The 20,702-nt window shown below is 35.9% G+C and overlaps 1 protein-coding gene across 1 annotated transcript in view; it reads right to left on the bottom strand.

Moving 5' to 3' along the window:
• PIK3C2G (phosphatidylinositol-4-phosphate 3-kinase catalytic subunit type 2 gamma) overlaps positions 1 to 20,702 on the bottom strand; it is a 377,014-nt gene that overhangs the window by 134,915 nt on the left and 221,397 nt on the right. The window contains exons 19-22 of the mRNA XM_036065643.2: positions 10,971 to 11,151; positions 7,989 to 8,096; positions 2,381 to 2,473; positions 813 to 942 (exon numbers count right to left, since the gene is read on the bottom strand). Coding sequence (XP_035921536.2) covers positions 813 to 942; positions 2,381 to 2,473; positions 7,989 to 8,096; positions 10,971 to 11,151 — 512 coding nt within the window. The remainder of the gene's footprint in view (positions 1 to 812; positions 943 to 2,380; positions 2,474 to 7,988; positions 8,097 to 10,970; positions 11,152 to 20,702) is intronic.

Genomic DNA, 20,702 nt, shown 5'->3' with positions numbered 1-20,702 from the left:
GAATAACAACAACAACTACATGGTTCTAGGTCCCTTTTCTAGTTCTATGATTTTTTTTATCCTTTTGTTTATGCAGATGTATTTGCTATCCTACCAATTAGTTGAATGAAATTCTAAGTGGCAGTGACCACATTCAAAAAAGATTATAAAGTATTTTGGGAATTATTTCTTCAATTCAGCATGATTGTAATTAAGTACAACTTTCACTTGTGATGGTAATAATTTGGGTGGACCACCGACGTTACTTTCATTGAAAATGTGTATAAATGTAATTATATTTCCATATTAACATCTTGGCTTTTATAAAGAAAAAAAAGTATGTTCAAAATTTGCATGTTTGGACATCTTTGACTACTGATATTATGATTTATTTAAAGGTCTTTTAGAAATTAAATGCAGATTTATAATATATTTAGAATGTTCAGAACTTATTTAAGCATTTGCAACTTTGTAAATTTTGTGTTAATAGGCAACAATTGAATTTTTTTGAATGAATAAGCTTTTCTGTTATTATCTTTAAAAAAGAGAAAAAACATACAAAAGACACACAAAAAGATATCACAGTTAACATTTGGATTGTCAAAATCCTAATTAATATCAAAAAAGACATTACATTCTTTGACATTCTAAATTACTTTGACTTACCACTTTTGAAAATAATTCTCTTTAAGGAAGAAGAATGACTTTGTATAGTTCTTTTGACTTTAAAATTTATAGTCTAAAATGAAGGCTGTGGAAAGTTTGGTGTCATGTTACCAGTGAATGTTTGAGATAAATAATGTAAGTCAAATCACTTTCTAATCTATACTGACCTTGACCTTTTCCTGTGGATAAACATCTATAAATGATCATTTGCATATCCAAGCCCTCCTGCAGCCAAATATTGTCCATCACTTGAATAATCTGCAGAACAAGCATATCCTGACGAAGATCATCTCCGGCCTGTTAAAAACAAAATTATAGACTCTAGATTTCTCTTTGAATTCCATTAAAGGCCTTCAAATATGGTATATGTCATTTCTTTCCTCCAATACATTTCCAGCCCAACTTAGGATGGTTTCAATTGTTTTGTTAGTATTAAGAACGCCTTGTGTTTCTGAAAGAAGATTAAAGAAAATAAGAACTTTCCTTTAAATGATTACAGAAGCTTCAGCCATCAAATTAGAAGTTGCTTGGAATGTTGTTTGCTGATAATAATCTTTTAATTTATCATCCACGTGCAATATCTTAGATTTAAAGTCTAGTGAAGAGAGGCTTGATGAATGTTTATTCAAATTTTAAACCCAGCCAAGAGAGATTTCTTTCTAACTAAAACATTATTTGGTATGCCATAAATTTATATGCTGATATACAGTTAGAATATCAAGAGCTTCTTGACTAAGAGTATAAATAGCACACATAGGATTCATCCGACTTTAAATCATTGACTTCTTATATTATGAAGGTGGTTAAAAAGTTTTCAGAGTAAACAGCCTTTGATAATAAGAAATGATTAAGGGGTGATTTTCTAGCATAGGTGAAGGAGATGGAATATATCCAAAGGGGAAAGTTAGTTTTCTGCTTTTAAACTAACAGGTTTGGTTTTGAAAATGTTTTCTAAATTATATGCAGAAAAATATTCCAAGATGAAATTTGTGGTATTTTTTTTTCTTCACCCAAAATGCGCTGTTTCGTGACCATTAATGCTTGAAGTTACACAGGTCAAAGCGAAAGTATGGGTGTGCTAAAAATTATCCTTAAAAATAGTCAAAATCCACCAAATAAATCACTCTGAGACCTGATTATCTGGTTTGGCTGAACGCTTGATTAAATTAACTGAATGGCTCTAAAGTCTTCCTTTTCACTCACAGCTTCTTCTTTGGTCCCTCTTTCCTACTTGTCTATACCTCTGTAACTACATTTTACTCTACTTTCCTATGGGATTCATGATAAAGACTGACTTGGCCTCTATTTATTTGAAAAGAAGAAAATAATCCAGATTACTAAAATAAGCAAGTGCCTGCAGATAAGAATTTTATGTTAAATTAACATATAATTTGAATTTTAGCTAATATTGATTTTAATTTAGTATCTAAATCAAAAGAAAACTCACTAGGGGTTCACCACACATTCCACTTTCTGTGCTACTCAAAAGTGTATAATTTCATTTATTGAAACATATCTTCTTAAGTTTTTCACTGAAGGTTCACTAGCTTGAGCCAGTAATGATTGATTTATTGTCAATCATTGTTTGACATGTACTATAATTCTGTATAAATGCAGAATCAAAAATAACTGGAATCCTCTGTGTGGTTGTCAGAGGAAAATACCTATTATAATTTCTTTTTGCAAGAAATAAATCAATAATTCTACCTGTGAAATCAATTTGATGCTTTTGTACCTTAAAAATGACGCCGATGTTTTTGCCCATTGGGTTAGCATTGATGAAAGTAATCTTCAATGGCAAAGCGTGAGATGTGAAATATGAACATGCCTATAGAAAGGGAAGAGAAAAATGGTGAGCAAAATAAAGCAAAAAGAACACTTTCCCTGAAATCATGGGCCTCTTGCATAATTTGTTATATGAGCAAATGTAACACATATGAATAATTTTTACACTTTGGAACAAATAAACATATTTATTAAAAACAACAAAACAACTTCAGTCTACTAACCAAAGCCTTTACTTAGAAACTGAAAATCCAGCTTCTTGGCAGCTTCCACTCTTTTTCTCACTGAACAGTGATGAAATGTTGGGGATTTAAATAAACTAAGTAGTATGTAGGCATTGTGTTTATGATAGTTAATATCTAAAAGATAAAATTGCTATTCAAAAATTGATTTCCTTTTAATTATTTCTTCCCCGCAGAATACATTAAGGAAATATGGATATACGGTTAAGAAGTTCAAATTTGAACTTTGTAACTTACTAGCTGCAAGACCTTGGGCAAGCTACTTAAATGTTTTTTTTTTTTTAAAGATTTATTTATTTATTTGAGAGAGCGAGAATGAGAGAGAGTACATGAGAGGGGGGAGGGTCAGAGGGAGAAGCAGGCTCCTCGCTGAGCAGGGAGCCCGATGCGGGACTCGATCCCGGGACTCCAGGATCATGACCTGAGCCAAGGCAGTTGCTTAACCAACTGAGCCACCCAGGCGCCCGCTACTTAAATGTTTGTATCCAACTGTAAAATGGGGATAATAACACCTATCTCAAGCATATTTGTAATAGATATATGGGCTAATAGATATAAAAGACCTTCCACAGTACAGTGCCTGACACTAATTAGATACTCAAAAAAAAAAAAAATGCATTCTTTTTCCCTTTTTGTTAATGAACATTTTCTTATCTTTACAAATAACAGTATGTTTCCTCCTTTCCTTTCTTTCAGTTATACTTTGCATTTCCATTTTCAGCTTTATGATATTGACTACTTTCCATTATACTTTCCTTGTTGCTTATTTTCCTTTTATGTTCTTACAGCTGTTTGAGTGCTAAAAGGTTGTATGTCTTTAGGCTATTAGAGACTTTCTGTTGACAGTGAAGAGTTAAATCAATACTAAATAAAGGAAAAGAACTTGATGGCTTCAGTTTATCAACTTAGTAAAATATGACATCAATACATGTTGAAGGATCAGTTTGAATATCATTATTTTTTGAGAAGTCTGAAATTGCTAGAAGTAGAGAAGAAAGGATATATATAATTTTTAACTTAACCTATCAACAGAAATCTAACTTAATCCCTAAGCAAAGGGAAACCCTTGCTTACTGAATCAGTTTGAGATTTTTTTTATTATTATGTTATGTTAATCACCATACATTACATTATTAGTTTTTGATGTAGTGTTCCATGATTCATTGTTTGTGTATAACACCCAGTGCTCCATGCAGTACATGCTCTCTTTAATACCCATCACCAGGCTAACCCATCCCCCCACTCCCTTCCTCTCTGGAACCCTCAGTTTGTTTCTTAGAGTTCATAGTCTCTCATGGTTTGTCTCCCCTCTGATTCCCCCCCTTCATTTTTCCCTTCCTACTCTCATCTTCTTCTTCTTCTTTTTTTTTTAACATATAATGTATTATTTGTTTCAGAGGTACAGGTCTGTGATTCAACAGTCACACAATTCACAGCGCTCACCATAGTACATATCCTCCCCAATGTCTATCACCCAACCACCCCATCCCTCCCACCCCCCACCACTCCAGCAACCCTCAGTTTGTTTCCTGAGATTAAGAATTCCTCATATCAGTGAGATCATTTGATACATGTCTTTCTCTGATTGACTTATTTCACTGAGCATAATACCCTCCAGTTCCATCCACGTCATTGCAAATGGCAAGATTTCATTCCTTTTGATGGGTGCATAATATTCCATTATATATATATATATATATATATATATATACCACATCTTCTTTATCCATTCATCTGTCGATGGACATCTTGGCTCTTTCCAACGTTTGGCTATTGTGGACATTGCTGCTATAAACATCAGGGTGTACGTACCCCTTTGGATCCCTACATTTGTATCTTTGGGGTAAATACCCGGTAGTGCAATTGCTGGGTTGTATGGTAGCTCTATTTTCAATTTTTTGAGGAACCTCCATACTGTTTTCCAGAGTGGCTGCACCAGCTTGCATTCCCACCAACAGTGTAGGAGGGTTCCCCTTTCTCTGCATCCCCGCCAGCTGGGAAATCCAAATCAAAACCTCAATCAGTTTGAGACTTATAGTAAATGGGTGAGGCTGCTTGTTAAGTAATGAATTCTTGCTTCAAGAATCAGTCAGTCAGGGAACATAAGCCCTTCTGTCATGGTATTGAATTAGGAAATCCTGTATTAGGCCAGAAATGAGTCTAGATCAATGGTTTTCAAACTGTGCTCATCCAATTCTTGGGGGTCTCTTTGAGGCATCCCAAGTCCAGGGAAGGGAAAAAGGGCAAAGGGAGGATGAAGACAAGGCTTAACCCTTCTTAATTATATCACTTGGAGCTATTTTGCTTTCATTGTTTTATATTTTGGTTTCCACATGCAGTATACTTTTTGAGAGTCATGTCGAAAATATTTTATATTTGACAACTAATATGCACAAACCATTATTTATGTGATATCAGAGATACCATATCTACTCTCCAAGAGCCTACAGAAAGTTGGTATGAACACAAACACATATGCATTAAGTTGAAAATAATTTACAAGGCCATTTATCACAGTTGAATGAAGAAGCACTTAAAGAAGAGAAGTCTTCCAGAGATGAGCTGGATTTGAAGATAGGGAAAAACAGAGATTAGCAAAAAGGTTTAAAAAAATGCTTTCTAGGTAGGGAAAGGCAAACAATGAGAATTTAGATTAGTTGTTATAAGTGGATTGCAAGGGCCACAACCAGGAGACAGGAAAGAATGAGTTGGAGGCTTAAATGGTGAGATAAAAGAGCTGGAATAGAGAAAAGAATACAAGAAGAGCTGGAATAGAGAAAGAAAGATATGACCCCTGTTCTTGAGAAGTATACACTAATGACATAGATTTAAAATAGTTTTAAAAAAGGAAAGAAACCTATTAGTAAATGAAGTGTGTGGTTCTTACTTTCCCAAGAGTAGAGGAGGATTGCATTAAGTTACAACCACTTTCCCAAATGGTCCATTCCCTAGTGATCCAAAGGAAAATAGGAAATGGCCCTATTCACAGCGCTCACCATAGTAATTAGTGGTTCCAAGGAGAGACGAGGGTGAAAATTCTTTGAAAGAAGGCTTAACTCAAAGCTAAGACCTTTGTCCTCTATCTTGGAGAGCCACACTTTAAGAAGGCGATTGGCGTGAGTGCTTCTCCCCAGTGTAGTTTACTGATGGTGATTAAAACAAAATGTTGACTGTAGGCTTTCCCATACTCACTATCTTCATAGGGCTTCTCTCCAGTGTGAACTCTCTGATGCATGATAAACTGTGAACTCTCACTAATGGCTTTCCCACAGTCATTGCATTTATAAAGTTTCTCCCCAGATGGGTTCTTTGACATCGTAACCTTGGTGCTATCACCAAAGACCTTCCCATACCTATCACATTCATAGGATTTTTCACCAGTGTGAATTCTCTGTTATATAACGAAATGTGTGTCTTGACTGCATATTTTCCATACTTAAGGGGTTTTTTGCTTGTGTGAAGTCAGGTGACATAAAATAAGACATTTACTCTGACTGATTATCTTGCCACACTGTGTTCCAAATGTTTTTCTCTGATATGAATTTGCTCATAGCCAACAGGTTGAGTTCTGACTGAAGCCTTTTCCATACTGCCTGCATTTATTGTGCTTGTTCCCTAGGGTGGAGGCTCTGATGTCAAATAAGACATTTACCCTGACTGAAGGCCTTACTATGTTCATTATACTTAAGGCTTCTTCCCAGTATGGATTCTCTGGGGGTCAAAATGGTTTCTGTTGGAACAGAGAGCTTGCCCACACTCATTTCAACTGTAATGTTTCTCACTAATGTGAATTAGGTGATATTAGAAAAGGATTTTACTCTGAATGAAAGCCTCCTACACTCATGAAATTTATGTCTTCTCGCGAGGATGAGTTATTTGAGGGTCAATGACTAGGGAACTCTGCGTGAAGGTTTTTATGCATAAAGCACATTTATAAGTTTTTTTTCCAATTATGGAATCTCTGATATTGAATGAGATGGGAGTAGTGATGACAGATCTTCCCATGTTTGCTGCATTCATGGGGCTTCCCCGCTTAGTAGATTCTCAAAAGAACCATTGACTGAGAGGTCTCTCTAAATGTCTTATCATACTCATTATACTCTTAGAGGCTCTTTTCTTTTGGATCCTCTGATGCAGGCTCTGATTGAAACCTTGCCACATTCACCACATCTTCAGATGTGATGTATGTTCCTTCAGACTTTCTTGTTTGGCAGGACTGTAGGATGGACTAAAATATTCCCCAGGAGAGAGTGTCACCTGGCCACAACTGCCCTGTTTATTGCTCTACACACAGGTGCCCAGCATTGTGCCAGGCACAGCTGGCCAGAGCAAATGGAGCAAAGAGGGAGCTTTACTTGGCATACTTTCCAGACTCAAAGAAAGTACCACTGTCTGCAGGTAGGTATAGAAAAGGAGTGTGGTCCCAGCTACAGTGCTAGGGGTGGTGACTCCTGAGCTGGTGACCCTCAGCCTGAGGCAACAAGGTTGTAAACATAATAGTACCAACTTTTTAGCAAAACTTTTTATATTCATACTAATAAAAGTCTAGTTTTTCTCCTAATTATTGGATTTGTTTTCTTGATTATATTATAACGTCAGTCAAGTAACATTTATTGTGCATGCGTGATAGTTTAACCTCTTCACTTCTGAGTCTCACTTACCAATCTTTCTTCTATTAGTGCTTTCTACTCTTGGGCTTTTGAGAAGGAGGCTAATAAAGTAAATGGAGATAAAAGGAGAAAGAATGATTCTAAGTTAGAGAAGTGTGACCGATAGAGGCTTTAAGAAGAGAAAGAAATTGTTTCTGATGCCAGGAAGGTCACCCCAGGCATAAGTAAAATCACAAAATATATTATATGGTACATTGACATGAGTTTCAGTGAATTTTAAATTAAATAAAAACTGAGGTGTTGTAGCTCATAATATCCTAGTGTACTAAGCATGGGTATGCACATAATCTAAATAAGCATGAAACTAAAACCAGCCTGCTTAAGGTCACCAAATCAACCATTTTGAATAAATTGAGAAATTAATTTAGTGAGAAGTTTATTTATTTATTTATTTATTTATTTATTTATTTATTTTTACTGAACTGATAGTTTATTTCTAAACCAGCAAATCAAGTGATGAGGCCAGCGCAATCTCAACTTTACACAGTGCATCAAATGCAGCAACATAGTTTGGATAGGATTCAATTACTTTTTTCTTAAAATACTTGCAGTGACAATTTACAAATTGTTTTTGCCATTTCAAAAACATACAGTGAATTAAACAATACAAAAGTACTCAACTTACGTACTAAATAAACTGACTTACATCACGATCAATACCCTTTATACACAGGGCAGGGTTCAGAGGAAGGTGGCAGGTCTTTATACACTGAAAGAATTCTTCTAGTCTGCCAATCTCTTTCTTTAGTACCTCCTGTGAAAAAATCATTTGAAAAAGCATTTTAGAAACTGTAAAGAACTTGACTTTCTTTCAAGTTATAATTTTCTTCTATTGATTAAATAAACTCTTTAATTCAGGGGTTGCACACTTGGATGCTTTGGGGTCGAGTAGGTGATGTAGCCACATATAAGGAAGCAGAGTGCTAAAAATAATAGAGAGTGTTGGGGGAAATGGGGAACTAAAGAATTCATGCATTTTCTACAGGATTTTAAATTCAATTAAAAGCAAAACCAAAACCAACTATTCTGTTCGAACAAAACATGATGGGTTGGCTATGACTTGAGGCCCACCATCTTACAATACCTGCTTTAAGTAATTGTTGACACGACCCAATTCTGATAATTTCCTGGAATCTTAGTTTGTAACCCTCAAGATTTATACTTAATAGTGATAGTACATTTCAGAAAAAAAAATTCACATATACTAAGAGCAATAATGGCAAAAATGACAATTGTCAGAAATAGCAATATATTTGAACAAATGGTTTACTAAATGCCAATGAGTATATTCCTGATACTTGCCTCATTCCCTTCCACAGTTCTCTGTACCTGTGGAAGGTCTGAAACCACAAACAACACCTTTAAAATTGTGTATCCCCTAACAAAAAGAGCAGAAAAACAATAATTCAAAATATAAGAGCTCCTTTCAGCCCACTTTCAGAAACTCTTTAAGTCCAATTCTAAAAATGAAGGTATCAGATTAATAACATTTAATTAACTCCCAAGAGTTTCTTAATTCTTACTCCTGGGTCATTGGCAAATAATAGAAACTACTGCTCCCAGAATCCAGAAGAGCAAGGTGGAAAAATATCTTCTTTCACACAGTTTAATTAGTACTTTTTATTTATTTTATTTTATTTTTGATGAGATGACATGGCTTAATAGTAAACAGCAGAGAAAAACAATGTATAAAGAAATAACTTCTAGGAATCTGAGGAAAAATAATCAAGGAGACAATTTTAATATATTAAACATTCTAGCCTTTATCAGAATAAGCAGACATAAATTTATAAGTAGGTTTGCAGAATTATGAATTATCTATTAAAAAGGTTTTTTTAAGTTTTTATTTAAATCCCTGTGAGTTAACATACAGTGTAATATTAGTTTCAGGTGTACAATACAGTGATTCAACACTTCTGTACAACACTAAATAGTACTTTTTCAAATGAAATAGAAAAAACAGCTAACAGTAACTTGAATTGTGCGAAATTGTAAATGCTTCTTTCATCTCTTTATTTTTATTTTCTTATTTTTATGTGAAGAAGTGTTATCACAAAAACAGTCTAGGTGAGAGAAATATATTTATTTGAAAGAATAATGTTAATAGCTTTTTGGAACTTAATGTAAATGGTCAAAAAAGGCATCAGACTTATTTAACTGTTGTATGCATCTCAAATATGTGAGGAATTTTAAAATCTAAGAAATAAAGACTAAACTCATACATAAATTTTATAAATTTTAAACCAGTTTATTTACTTGCTTTCATATTTTTCTATCACTAGAAAAATTAATCTGCAGTAATATGAAGAAATTATAGAAGCTTGTTTTTTTAGTGCTCATACTATTTATCTTACAGTTTTTCTGTCAACCTAGAGTTTATATGTTTCCCATTTAAGAATAAATTCCATGCTTATGCTTTTTATTTCCTATTTATTCCTATATAGGTGAAGGGCCATAGCTTCTGGCATTTCTATCAAATGAATGACTTCCAGCAAGAAAAATACTGGGCTGGGAAAGAATTCTGGGACACTTTGCCTGTCAATGTTTCTATATTATTATGTTGAAAACTCTTTTTGATTTTAGACAGTGGGTAGAGAGAAACTATGTGCTCCCTTTGAGGACACAATTCATGTTTTAGTCATCTTTCCATCCTTAACTCCCAGTCTGTAAGTACTTAATTGTTCCTGAATGATGTTATTAATACAATGGATAGATGCCCACTATCTCCCTGCATCTAGAATGTTGAACGTAAGAGAACCTGCTTAGTGGTCTATATCAGTGAGGGAAACTAGTGATGCAGATAATTAAAAAGAACTAATATTCTTCAATCAGATCAAGAAAAAGAATAGCCAGGTCCATTATTATAATCAGTAATGAAAAACACACAATATTTTGACTATCATTCATGGATTTTAGTATAAAAGTTTTACTATCCACACCACTATTGATTTGCTTAATTTAATTAATTGTTTTGCCAAAAAAGTCTTTATTTTGATTAGTGTAGTGTTAGAAAAATCTAGACCTCGATTTTGTACCTTGGACAAGAGTACCCTAAAAAGTCCCCTCTGGACTTCTACTAGTGTGAGTTGTGCTGCCATTTTGAGGAAATTACTTCATCTGGTCTTTTTAACCAAACTGCCTTTAAGTTTATTTCTTCTTGTCAGGTACTCTCCATATGCTGCATGGCTACTTAGATCAAAAAACTATATTGGGGTACCTGGGTGCCTCAGTCAGTTAGGCGTTCAAGTCTTGGTTTTGGCTGAGGTTATGATTTCAGGGTCGTGAGATTGAGCTGCATATTGGGCTCCACACTCAGTGGAGAGTCCACTGGAGATTCTCTTCCTCTCCGTCTCCCCTTGTGCTCCTCCCACAATTTCCTTGTGCTCTCTCTTTCTCTCTCTCTCTCACAAATAAATAAAATAAAATCTTAAAAAAACATGTCCTTGTGGTAGACATTATCATTAACTTTAAGATTGTAAATTGAAAAAAAATCTTGATTAAAGTATTTGAGTTGGGTGTTTTATAACTAAGTATAGACAATGAATCTGCTTTCTAAGCTATGAAATTAAAATTTAATTGAACAAAAGATTAAAGAAAACACTACATGAAGATTAATTTCTCAACAAACCTGTCTTTGAGGGTCACTGGCAGACTTGACTTTTTCCCCGATGTCTCCCAGAATTTTAATAAGTTTCTTCTCCTTGGAAAACTCATCACTCAAGGCTTTTCCTGAACAGAACTGGAGAGCAGCCAACAGCTTCTGATACCAGCTTTTAAAATAAGTTTCATTCTGTGCATCCTTTAGCAGCCTGAAGGAAAGAGAAAAAAAGAATTCTTGTATCCACAGATGATTTTTTAACCACCTCCAGCAGGAACAATTAGTGCACTTCAGACTAATCTGTATTTGGTGGCTTTGGGCAGTTTAACAGCCTGGAATCGGGGAAAATGTTGTTTATTCGTTGGCAGTCATCAAATTCTATCTGATAGCTAATGAGGTTCCTAGAGTGAAGAATCAATAAGAGACCTGCCTTTTCTCATTTCAATTCACAGTGCACTTTTTCTTCTTTAGGCTTCTTAATTCTATAGCAAATACTTAAGAACATATTTTGACTTCTTATTCAAATAAGGACAATGTTTTAGAAATAGTACTTATAAGTGACCACACTATATTGGAACTCAACCATCAACCTTCCTTTTCCTACTTTTCTTCAAAAGACAATGTCCCCCCCACTGTCACATACCTACATATTTCTCTTTCTTCGAGTATCTCTCCTTGATTACTTGGAGGAAGACATGGTTTTTGTTTTCAGGCATTTCTGGATTCAAATCTCAGCCCTCTGACTTATAAGTAATTTATAAGTAATTTAGGTTAGTTACTAAACAAGGCTGAGATTGTATTTCTTTATCTATAAAATAAAGTAATAACGCTGACTCTGTGGAGCTGTACAGAGCACAGAATGAGCTAATGCATTCAAAAGGGCTTAGCACAATGTACCTATCAGTCAGCCAACATTGTTCATATTTTGTGGCCTCCCCCAGCCAACTTCTGTTCTGGCCTGGCTGTCTGCTCATGTCATGAACATGGGAGGCATAGCACTTAAAAAAGTGAGAATACTATGCTAGATAATGGAGAAGTAACAAATATTTTATTACTCTGTCTGCCATGTGACAATTTCTATTGCCTTGAAACTAATTCTAATATGCTCAAACTTTACTTTCTATTATGCCCTAAACCACAGAAATAGGAAAAAACAAAAACAAAAACAAAACCCTTATTCCTTTGAATGTTAACCTCTCTTTGATTGATTCTTTTCATCTTAACTGGTCTCTAGTCTTGTCCTTCTCTGAAAATTTAACATTCAAGAAAATAGAAGAAAGTTATTGTGAGAATAGAATACTAAAAAAAGGATTAAATGCAGAGCAATTGAAAAATATATAGATGAATTTCATTCTGCATTCTTAATTTTGCATCTCTGTTTCTGTATTATGTTACAGAGACTATAACACATTATTTTCATTTGTTCTATGTTCTCTGTTTCTATGTATTTAGAAAAATTAAATTAAAAAGTTAAAAAAATTGAGTCTACCTTTTTTTTCTTTTTTTTAGGTGAGGGCTTGCTCTCTTGTCATTGTTATGAAGCCAACTTATTTTCTAGCACCTCTTTTGCTTTTAAGTGGAATAACAGTTCTTTTTTTTTAAAAAAAGATATTATTTATTTTTTGACAGAGAGAGAGAGACAGCGAGAGAGGGAACACAAGCAGGGAGAGTGGGAGAGGGAGAAGCAGGCTCCCCGCTGAGCAAGGAGCCCCATGCGGGGCTCGATCCCAGCACCCTGGGATCATGACCTGAGCCTAAGGCAGATGCTTAACAACTGAGCCACCCAGGCGCCCCTGGAATAACAGTTCTTATTTACCTCTGGAAAGCATTAAAAAAAAAAACCTCAAAGGGTTAAAGATGTATTGATGACAAAATGCAATCCATTGATATCTGCTTATTTTCAATGTAAGAATAATAGCAATGAAGTTTTCCTATGCTTACCCCTACAGTGAGCATTTGGAATGTCAGATGTAATAAATGAAACCTGTCATTATTTGGAAGCTCTAAGAAAATGAGTGTTGTGTGAGTGTGAATTGGAAAGCCGCAAATGCAAGCATCCACATGTAAAACTTTTAAGACATTTTATGTAAAATTGTATATCTCTCAGATTCTCTCCATATTTTGAGGACTTTGGTAATATACCATTTTATAGTGTACTTGGGTTTCAGTGAGCTAGGCACTTGACAGGTAGAATATTTCTTTAAGCTTTCTTTTTTCTTTTTTCTTTTATTATGTTATGTTAATCACCATACATTACATCATTAGTTTTTGATGTAATGTTCCATGATTCATTGTTTGCGTATAACACCCAGTGCTCCATTCAATATGTGCCCTCTTTAATAACCATCACCAGGCTAACCCATCCCCCCCCAAAACCCTCAGTTTGTTTCTCAGAGTCCATAATCTCTCATGGTTCATCTCCCCCTCTGATTTCCCCCCCTTCATTTTTCCCTTCCTAATATCTTCTTTTTTTTAACATATAATGTATTATTTGTTTCAGAGGTACAGGTCTATGATTCATCAGTCTTACACAATTCACAGCGCTCACCATAGCACATACCCTCCCCAATGTCTATCACCCAGCCACTCCAACCCTCCCACCCCCCACCACTCCAGCAACCCTCAGTTTGTTTCCTGAGATTAAGAATTCCTCATATCAATGAGATCATATGATACATGTCTTTCTCTGTTTGACTTATTTCGCTCAGCATAATACCCTCCAGTTCCATCCACATCGTTGCAAATGGCAAGATTTCATTCCTTTTGATGGCTGCATAATATTCCATTGTATATATATACCACATCTTCTTTATCCATTCATCTGTCAATGGACATCTTGGCTCTTTCCAACGTTTGGCTATTGCGGACATTGTTGCTATAAACATCGGGGTGGACGTACCCCTTCAGATCACTACGTTTGTATCTTTGGGGTAAATATGACAGGTAGAATATTTCTATATCTCTATCAATGCCTGCCAGCATTTTCATACAATTTGAATATTGAGTCGCTTGTTTTAAAAATATTTTTAACCAGTTCTTGTACATAAGTATAACTCTATAATCTCTTGACTGCTATATACATGATAAAAGGAAAAGTTATTTTGTACAGATGAAGTAAACTTTTTACTAAAATAATTTTTTAAAAAGATACCTTTAGAGGTTAGAGGGGTCATGGGAACTGTCAGAATTATATAATTTTGTGCTCATAATACTCTTAATTTTTTTTGTTAGAAATATATTTGATTTTTTTCAAGGAGAAAAACACAATTTTATTCCTTGCTCAAAATAAAACAGAGCAGGGAAGATTTGCAGAGAGAATATGACTGTGTTCTAAAAAAATATATAAAAAGCAAAGAAAATTCAGTGTATTCCACTGTGATTATTTTCCTTGTAGAATACGCCTCATTCCAACCCTGCGTCCCCACTAAGATCAGATGTTCTCCCGGTGAGATCTGGCTCAAGCTTTATGGCTTTTTACCTGACTAATGAAGAGTTTGTCTTTACACATTGTGGAATTGAAATCGTGGAGTAGTAGAGGTAGGAGATGACCATGAGAGGTCAAATAGTCCATCCCTGTGTCCTTACGCACAGTCAAGAAAAATTAATGTGTCCTTTCATTTTAAACAACTGCAAAGAAAGTTGGACTATATAGTTTGAGGTAGAGGGATACTCAGGTCTGCATCGATGACTTTTACATAAGGAAGCGCTAAACCACTCATGCCGTAGTTTGTATCCATTGCCTGTGTGTGTAAGATTAGCTAACAGCCTGCCACTCTCTCTTGAACATCACAGAAACCTTTTTCAAAAGACATTGGCACCTACGAGAAGCAGCATTACCTGCGTCAAATAATTTTTTTTTTTTTTATTTTCAAAGTTAAGACCAAGGGACTGAGAAGTATCAAGATTTGGTGGTGAAAGATCAGACTTTTAAGGTGCATGCAATGTGACTGTGTATACACTGTGAGGTAAATCTTAAAATGCCAGAGACCTGTTTATCCTAATATCTGTGAGATCCAAGGATATAATTCAATTTGATATGATTTTGTACACCTCTTACAGACTGTAAGTCATGACAACGTTAAAATGACGATAAATGCATAAAATCTAGCTGATTAAAGGTTTGGACAGTGTTAAGGATGAGAAGCAGAAGGCAGAATGAGGAGGAAACTAAGGTAACAGCACAGTTGTTAGAGGATGTTATAAAGGTATTTGACTGAATTAAGGGGATCATGGTGGACTCAGAGAGACCTAAGATATAGAAACTTCTTCTTAGTGTTTAAGAAGTTTTACTTCTTAGTGTTTAAGACATTTATTTAATATTTTCCAAACTGAGGACCTTGATACTTTTTTTTTTTTAGAGAGAGACAGAAAGAGAGCATGGGCACGAGTGGGGGTAGGGGAGGGGTAGAGAGGGAGAGGGAGACAGAGAATCTTAAGCAGGCTTCATGTTCTGCACAGAGCCTTCGTGGAGATCGATCTCATGACCTTGAGATCATGACCTGAGCCGAAATCAAGAGTCAAATGTTTAACCAACTGAGCCACCCAGATGCCCCAGGAACTCGATACATTTTATAGTCCTTGCAAGGATAATCATTTCCTAGGACTAGTTTATTCTTAGAATACTAATTTGCTTTTTTGAAATATAACACTGAACTTCTGTTGAATTTTGCATGTAAAGAGCATTATATTGGCCAGGTTTGAGGAAACGTAATTTCTAATCAATAGTGCAATATCTGTCAATACACTATTTTGTAACAATTCTTAAATATAAAACTATTAAAAGGAAATAAATTCAGAAAGTAATGACATCCATACTGTAGAGATTGTATACATTTTTAGAACACTTAAATATGTGAGAAGTGCCCATAAAGTATGTAACTGACTTAATTGTATCCCCATAATATAATTTATATACTTAATATTTATTACCACCTCAAAAGTGTTCTCTTTGAAATGTTATATATTCATACTAATGACATTCCCATTGTGCTGACACTATGTGGTAGATCTGATTATTGTTTCCAACTCTATGCTTTCCTCCTCTGAAGATCATACATCTACTCCTTGTTTTGTGACTTCTCTACCCAGTGTCAGGGTTGGTCATGTGACTCACTTTGGTCAATAGGATGTGACTGATGAAATGTATGCCCATGTCCATGCAGATGCTTTAAATGTGCTATTATGGATTGGTTTGGCAGCTTGTACTTCTGCTTTCTGCCATGAAAACAGTATGTCCCAGCTGGGGTGTTGTTCCTCCAGTCATGGAGTAACAAGACAATGTAAAGCAGAGCTAAGCATTGCTGTGTGGAGTCCAGTGGAGCTAAGCAGAACTACAGCAAGTCCACATCCTATGTACTGAACAGGTGAGAAATAAATCTGTGTTGTTGCAAGCCACGGAAACTTTGGGGCTATTTGTTGCTATAGTAAAAACTAATGAATATGCCTATTTTCATATTTTTTTCCCATTTTCTTTGTTTTTGTGTTTATTTATTTGTATTACCTTTAGAATATGCAGCATATTTTTTAAACATCCACAGTGTTAACCCTGAGGATATTTTGGGGCATATCTAATTACTGAAAATAAACAAAAGTCATCTGGAGCCAAGTCTGGTGAATTGGATGAGTGATCAATTTGAGTATACTATTTCAGATTTAAAAAAACTATAAATGTAATAAAAATGGTTTTCTTTTATAGATCATAAAAAGCCCCAAAAGGATTTAAAAAATGATTTGATCTGGCTCATTTGGGCATGTATATTCTGTTATACTCCTGACATTTTGTTGTTTTATTACTACTAACATACTTTTTGACCCATTTAAAAGTGTGAATAGGCCTATGTACCATCTGTTGCTTTGTCTAGCCAAGTGTTTGTGTACCTAGTAGGAGATCCTTTCTGAGTAAAAATGTTGTACTAATGAGTGCAATAGGGCAATGGCAAGATTTTTTTTAGGACTTACCTAACACAGAACAAGACAGAGGGCCTGATGGCTTAGGGCAGTGAGGGGGGCAGTATATGTAGCTGCTCTGGGAAACTAAGAGCCCTGCTTTAATGCTAACAACTGGAAGACTGGAATGGCTGAGAAGCAGGGGACCAATGGCTTTGGAAAAGGAAGTACCCATATCAACATGTTTGAGAGTCATGAGTCATTAGCCTAGTGAGGAATAGACTAGTACTGCTATGCCCAGTTCTCTCTGCAAAGTCCAAAGAGGAAAGCCCAAAGAGAGTCATTTATTCAGCTGTGTGCCAGAATTGGAGACTCTTGCCTCATTCCCAGGTTAGATTTCTGTTCTGAAAGAGGGTTTGTTAATTTCCCCTGAGCTTATGTGAACAGGAAGATAATGCTAGGGCAGGATAGAGAGACAAGCTAGGAAAGGAGCAGCCCACACTCTCGCACCTCAACTGTTTGGCAAAGCAAGGATGTACAAGTTTTTCAAGGTTCAAATAAATGCATGGAAAGTAATTATATGTGATCCACTCCTTATGTAGAAAGGGGTTGATCCAAAGCCAGATCTCTCTATGGGACGCTCCTGCAAGACTGCCCTACGAACTCAGCCATGTGAGGTAGCCAGTTTTCACAGTGAAACCACACAGAGCCTTGATGGAAAATCAGAGACCTCAGAGAGAGGATTGCAATTGTTTGTCCAAGTGTGAAGGTCACATTTCTTTCTTTTCTTTCTATTCCCAAGTCAAGAGAAGTAAGAACCAGAAAAGAGAAAGAAGAGGAGTGAAATATCAGATCATATTCTCTACCCACTGCGAGCTCCCAAACCAAAACTTGGCTGGTGCTGAAGAATAGGGAGGAGGTGTTTGTCAAATTGGAGAAGAAATTGAAGTTTTAAAATGGACAAAACTAGTAGGAGTTTTTGATCTAAAAGTGAGCAGGAAACTGTGGGATCTACTCTGGTTTTAATTAGGGAATATGAAAGAGCAAAGGTAGTATTTTAAAAATAATAAAAACTTTTGTTGGAGACTACCAAGCTCAGCCAGTTTAAAGAGAACTAGGTAAGGCCCTTAAAAATCTAAGTCAGTATAAGAAGAAATGCAGCTTCAGGAAATGCACTGATTGCACTGCATGAGAAAAAAATGCCTCAAAATGCAGAATAAGAGCTGAGGGGATTTTATCTCAAAACTCTGAAGAGGGTTGGTTGAGATTTTTCTTTTTCTTTATTCCCTTGCCACTTCTATAAAAACAGTGCCCCTTTTGACTTTATTTATGGGCAATTATTGCTACACACGGAATTGTTTTCAAGAAGTCAAACTTGTTTCTTCAGCAATAGGTTATTAACACTGCATATATGTGGATATGTAGGTATGCAGTTACTATTATAATTGATAGTTTATCATTATGGTTAAATAAAATCTTTAACAGGCATGACCAGTCACATGTTTAATCATAAACTTAAATGGTATTTTTTTTTGAAGGAAAATTAGCCATAGATGGTACCCAGTTTGTGTAAACATTTGTCATCAGGATTACTGTTATATAGCAGTGATGCCCTCTTAGCCTCAGCTGGGAGCTATGAAGGGAAAACAAACAAACAAACAAAACCCAAAAAAACCCCAAAACTATGCTGAGGAGATAAGTTCCTCTGAAGAGATTCCTGAATCTATAATAAGGAATCAGAGCCCTTTCTACTCATCTTGCTGATCTACTCACATGTATTCATTCATAGGTTTACATGTTAAAGATACTGAATAATGTGATTTAAAAGCAGCAACTCTGTCCTTCTCCGTTTCCAACATACACTTACTGCTTTTAAGATATTTTATTCAAATCACTCTTCTAAATTAAGCACCAAGCTGTGAATAACTCTTAGTGATCCTTCTCAGCCCCCACCATGGTACTCCATATGTGCTTATTAAACACTAAAACAAAACAAAATAGATGGAATTTTAGCCTTGGGCACAATTGGAAGAGATAGGTATCTATGAGACCCTCCTGAACTGCATCTCTTTTTTCACATTCTGATTTCCTGCTTTCCCTGATGCTCCTGTTGTTCTTCATTTGCTGAAAACTCCACCTGGCTCTACTCTCTCCTCTTGTCCTACTGTTCCACGCTCCCAATTAGTCCTGTCCTTCCTACCCTAGTCAAACCCATTATCTCTCACCGTACATTATACTCATATACTCAGAGAGTAATATTACTTGAGCATGGGACTGAATGACATTTCCAGATAACATCTCCCACCCTTCACATTTACTAGGTGAGAAAACTGAAAGATTAAAGGATTTGCCTAAGGTCTTATGACTAAAATCCTGAGTCCCTAAACCACTGCTCCAGGCTCTTTCCATAGTACCATATTCTGTGTCTGTTAATGGACTGTTATGTTATGTGTCCCTTCACCCCCAAATTTATATATTGAAGCCCTAACACCCAAAGTGGTGATATTTGGAGGTGGGGCCTTTGGGAGGTGATTAGGTTTAGATGAAGTCCTGAGAGTGGGGCCCACTTATGGGATTAATGCCCTTAAAAGAAGAAAAAGAGACTGGAGCTCTCTGCTTTATCTGCCACGTGAGGACACAGCAAGAAGGTGTCCAGCATCCATCTACAAGCTGGGAAGAGGGCCCTCCTGGGAAAATGGAATTGGCTAGCATCTTGATTTTGGCTTTCCCAGCCTCCAGAACCATAAGAAATAAATTCCTGTTGCTTAAGGCACATAGTCTATGTTACTTTTGTTATTGTAACTTGAGCTGACTAACATAATGTCCTAACAACCATTAAAACGTGATTTGGAAGATAATTTTCTGCTTGTATTACCTCTAGTGAGAAACTTAATACTTTGGCCCTTCACTTTTCTAGTCTGTAAAAGTTGGAATAGATAAGGTACAGCAAGCAACCTCCCAGCTATAGGGCTCTATATTTTTAATCCCTATGAATTTATCAAGCATTTACTCTATGCCAGGCATTTCCCAAGCATTCTACATAGCTGTGTTAGGTAATCCTTATATTTGCTCCAGGTAATGACTCCTTCCATCTTACAGACAAGGATAATATAGTTTATAGAGGTCAAGTAACTTGCACAGTCACCCAATCAGACCAGGGATTCAAATTCAAGTTTATCTGACTCCAAAGCCCTGGTTCTTTACCATCATGCTGTACCACCTCCTGATACCCTGACACGGGCACCAGTTAATGACTTAGCCTGAAACTAATACACAATCTAGAAATCCTTTCTTGCTACTTTCCTACTGTGCTTATCTTTAATCTCTTTCTCTGGCTTCCTGTCTTCTAACCCTCAGAAGTCTCATGCTCTCCAGATTGCCTTCTTTCTTTCCAAAGTGCCTCACTTCATTTTGTCCTGCTATCTATAAACTCCCTACCCAATCACCAAAATATCTAATAGTATTTTCCTTTCTATTTTTAACTTTTTTTTGAACTTTTAAAGAAAAGCTTGTTAACCTAAGTATATTTTTGTGTGAAATACTTATAAGCAGGAATACTTTTCTTTCCCTTGCCTAGCCTACAAAAAGAACAGAATATGGGGGCTCGACTTTACATGTGGACAATGCCAAATCATACATCTGACCCACGTCTCCTCCATCCTTCCTCACTTTAGAATGTGAGACCAATACCATAATTTCTAAGGAACTGGCCTCCTGTGGTTTACTTAGACTACTGATAGTGCTGGGTGGGACTAGGAGAGTAGAGGCAAAGTTGCTGAATTGAAAGTAACACCCTGAATGCATTTGGGGATCTAAGAATCCAAATGAACTGTACACACACAACAGATGTGCCTTGAGCTACCCATCTTAATTGGG

This window comes from Halichoerus grypus, chromosome 6 (assembly GCF_964656455.1).
Source record: "Halichoerus grypus chromosome 6, mHalGry1.hap1.1, whole genome shotgun sequence".
Classification (NCBI taxonomy): Eukaryota; Metazoa; Chordata; class Mammalia; order Carnivora; family Phocidae; genus Halichoerus; species Halichoerus grypus.
This window is presented reverse-complemented; position numbering and strand designations above follow the sequence as displayed.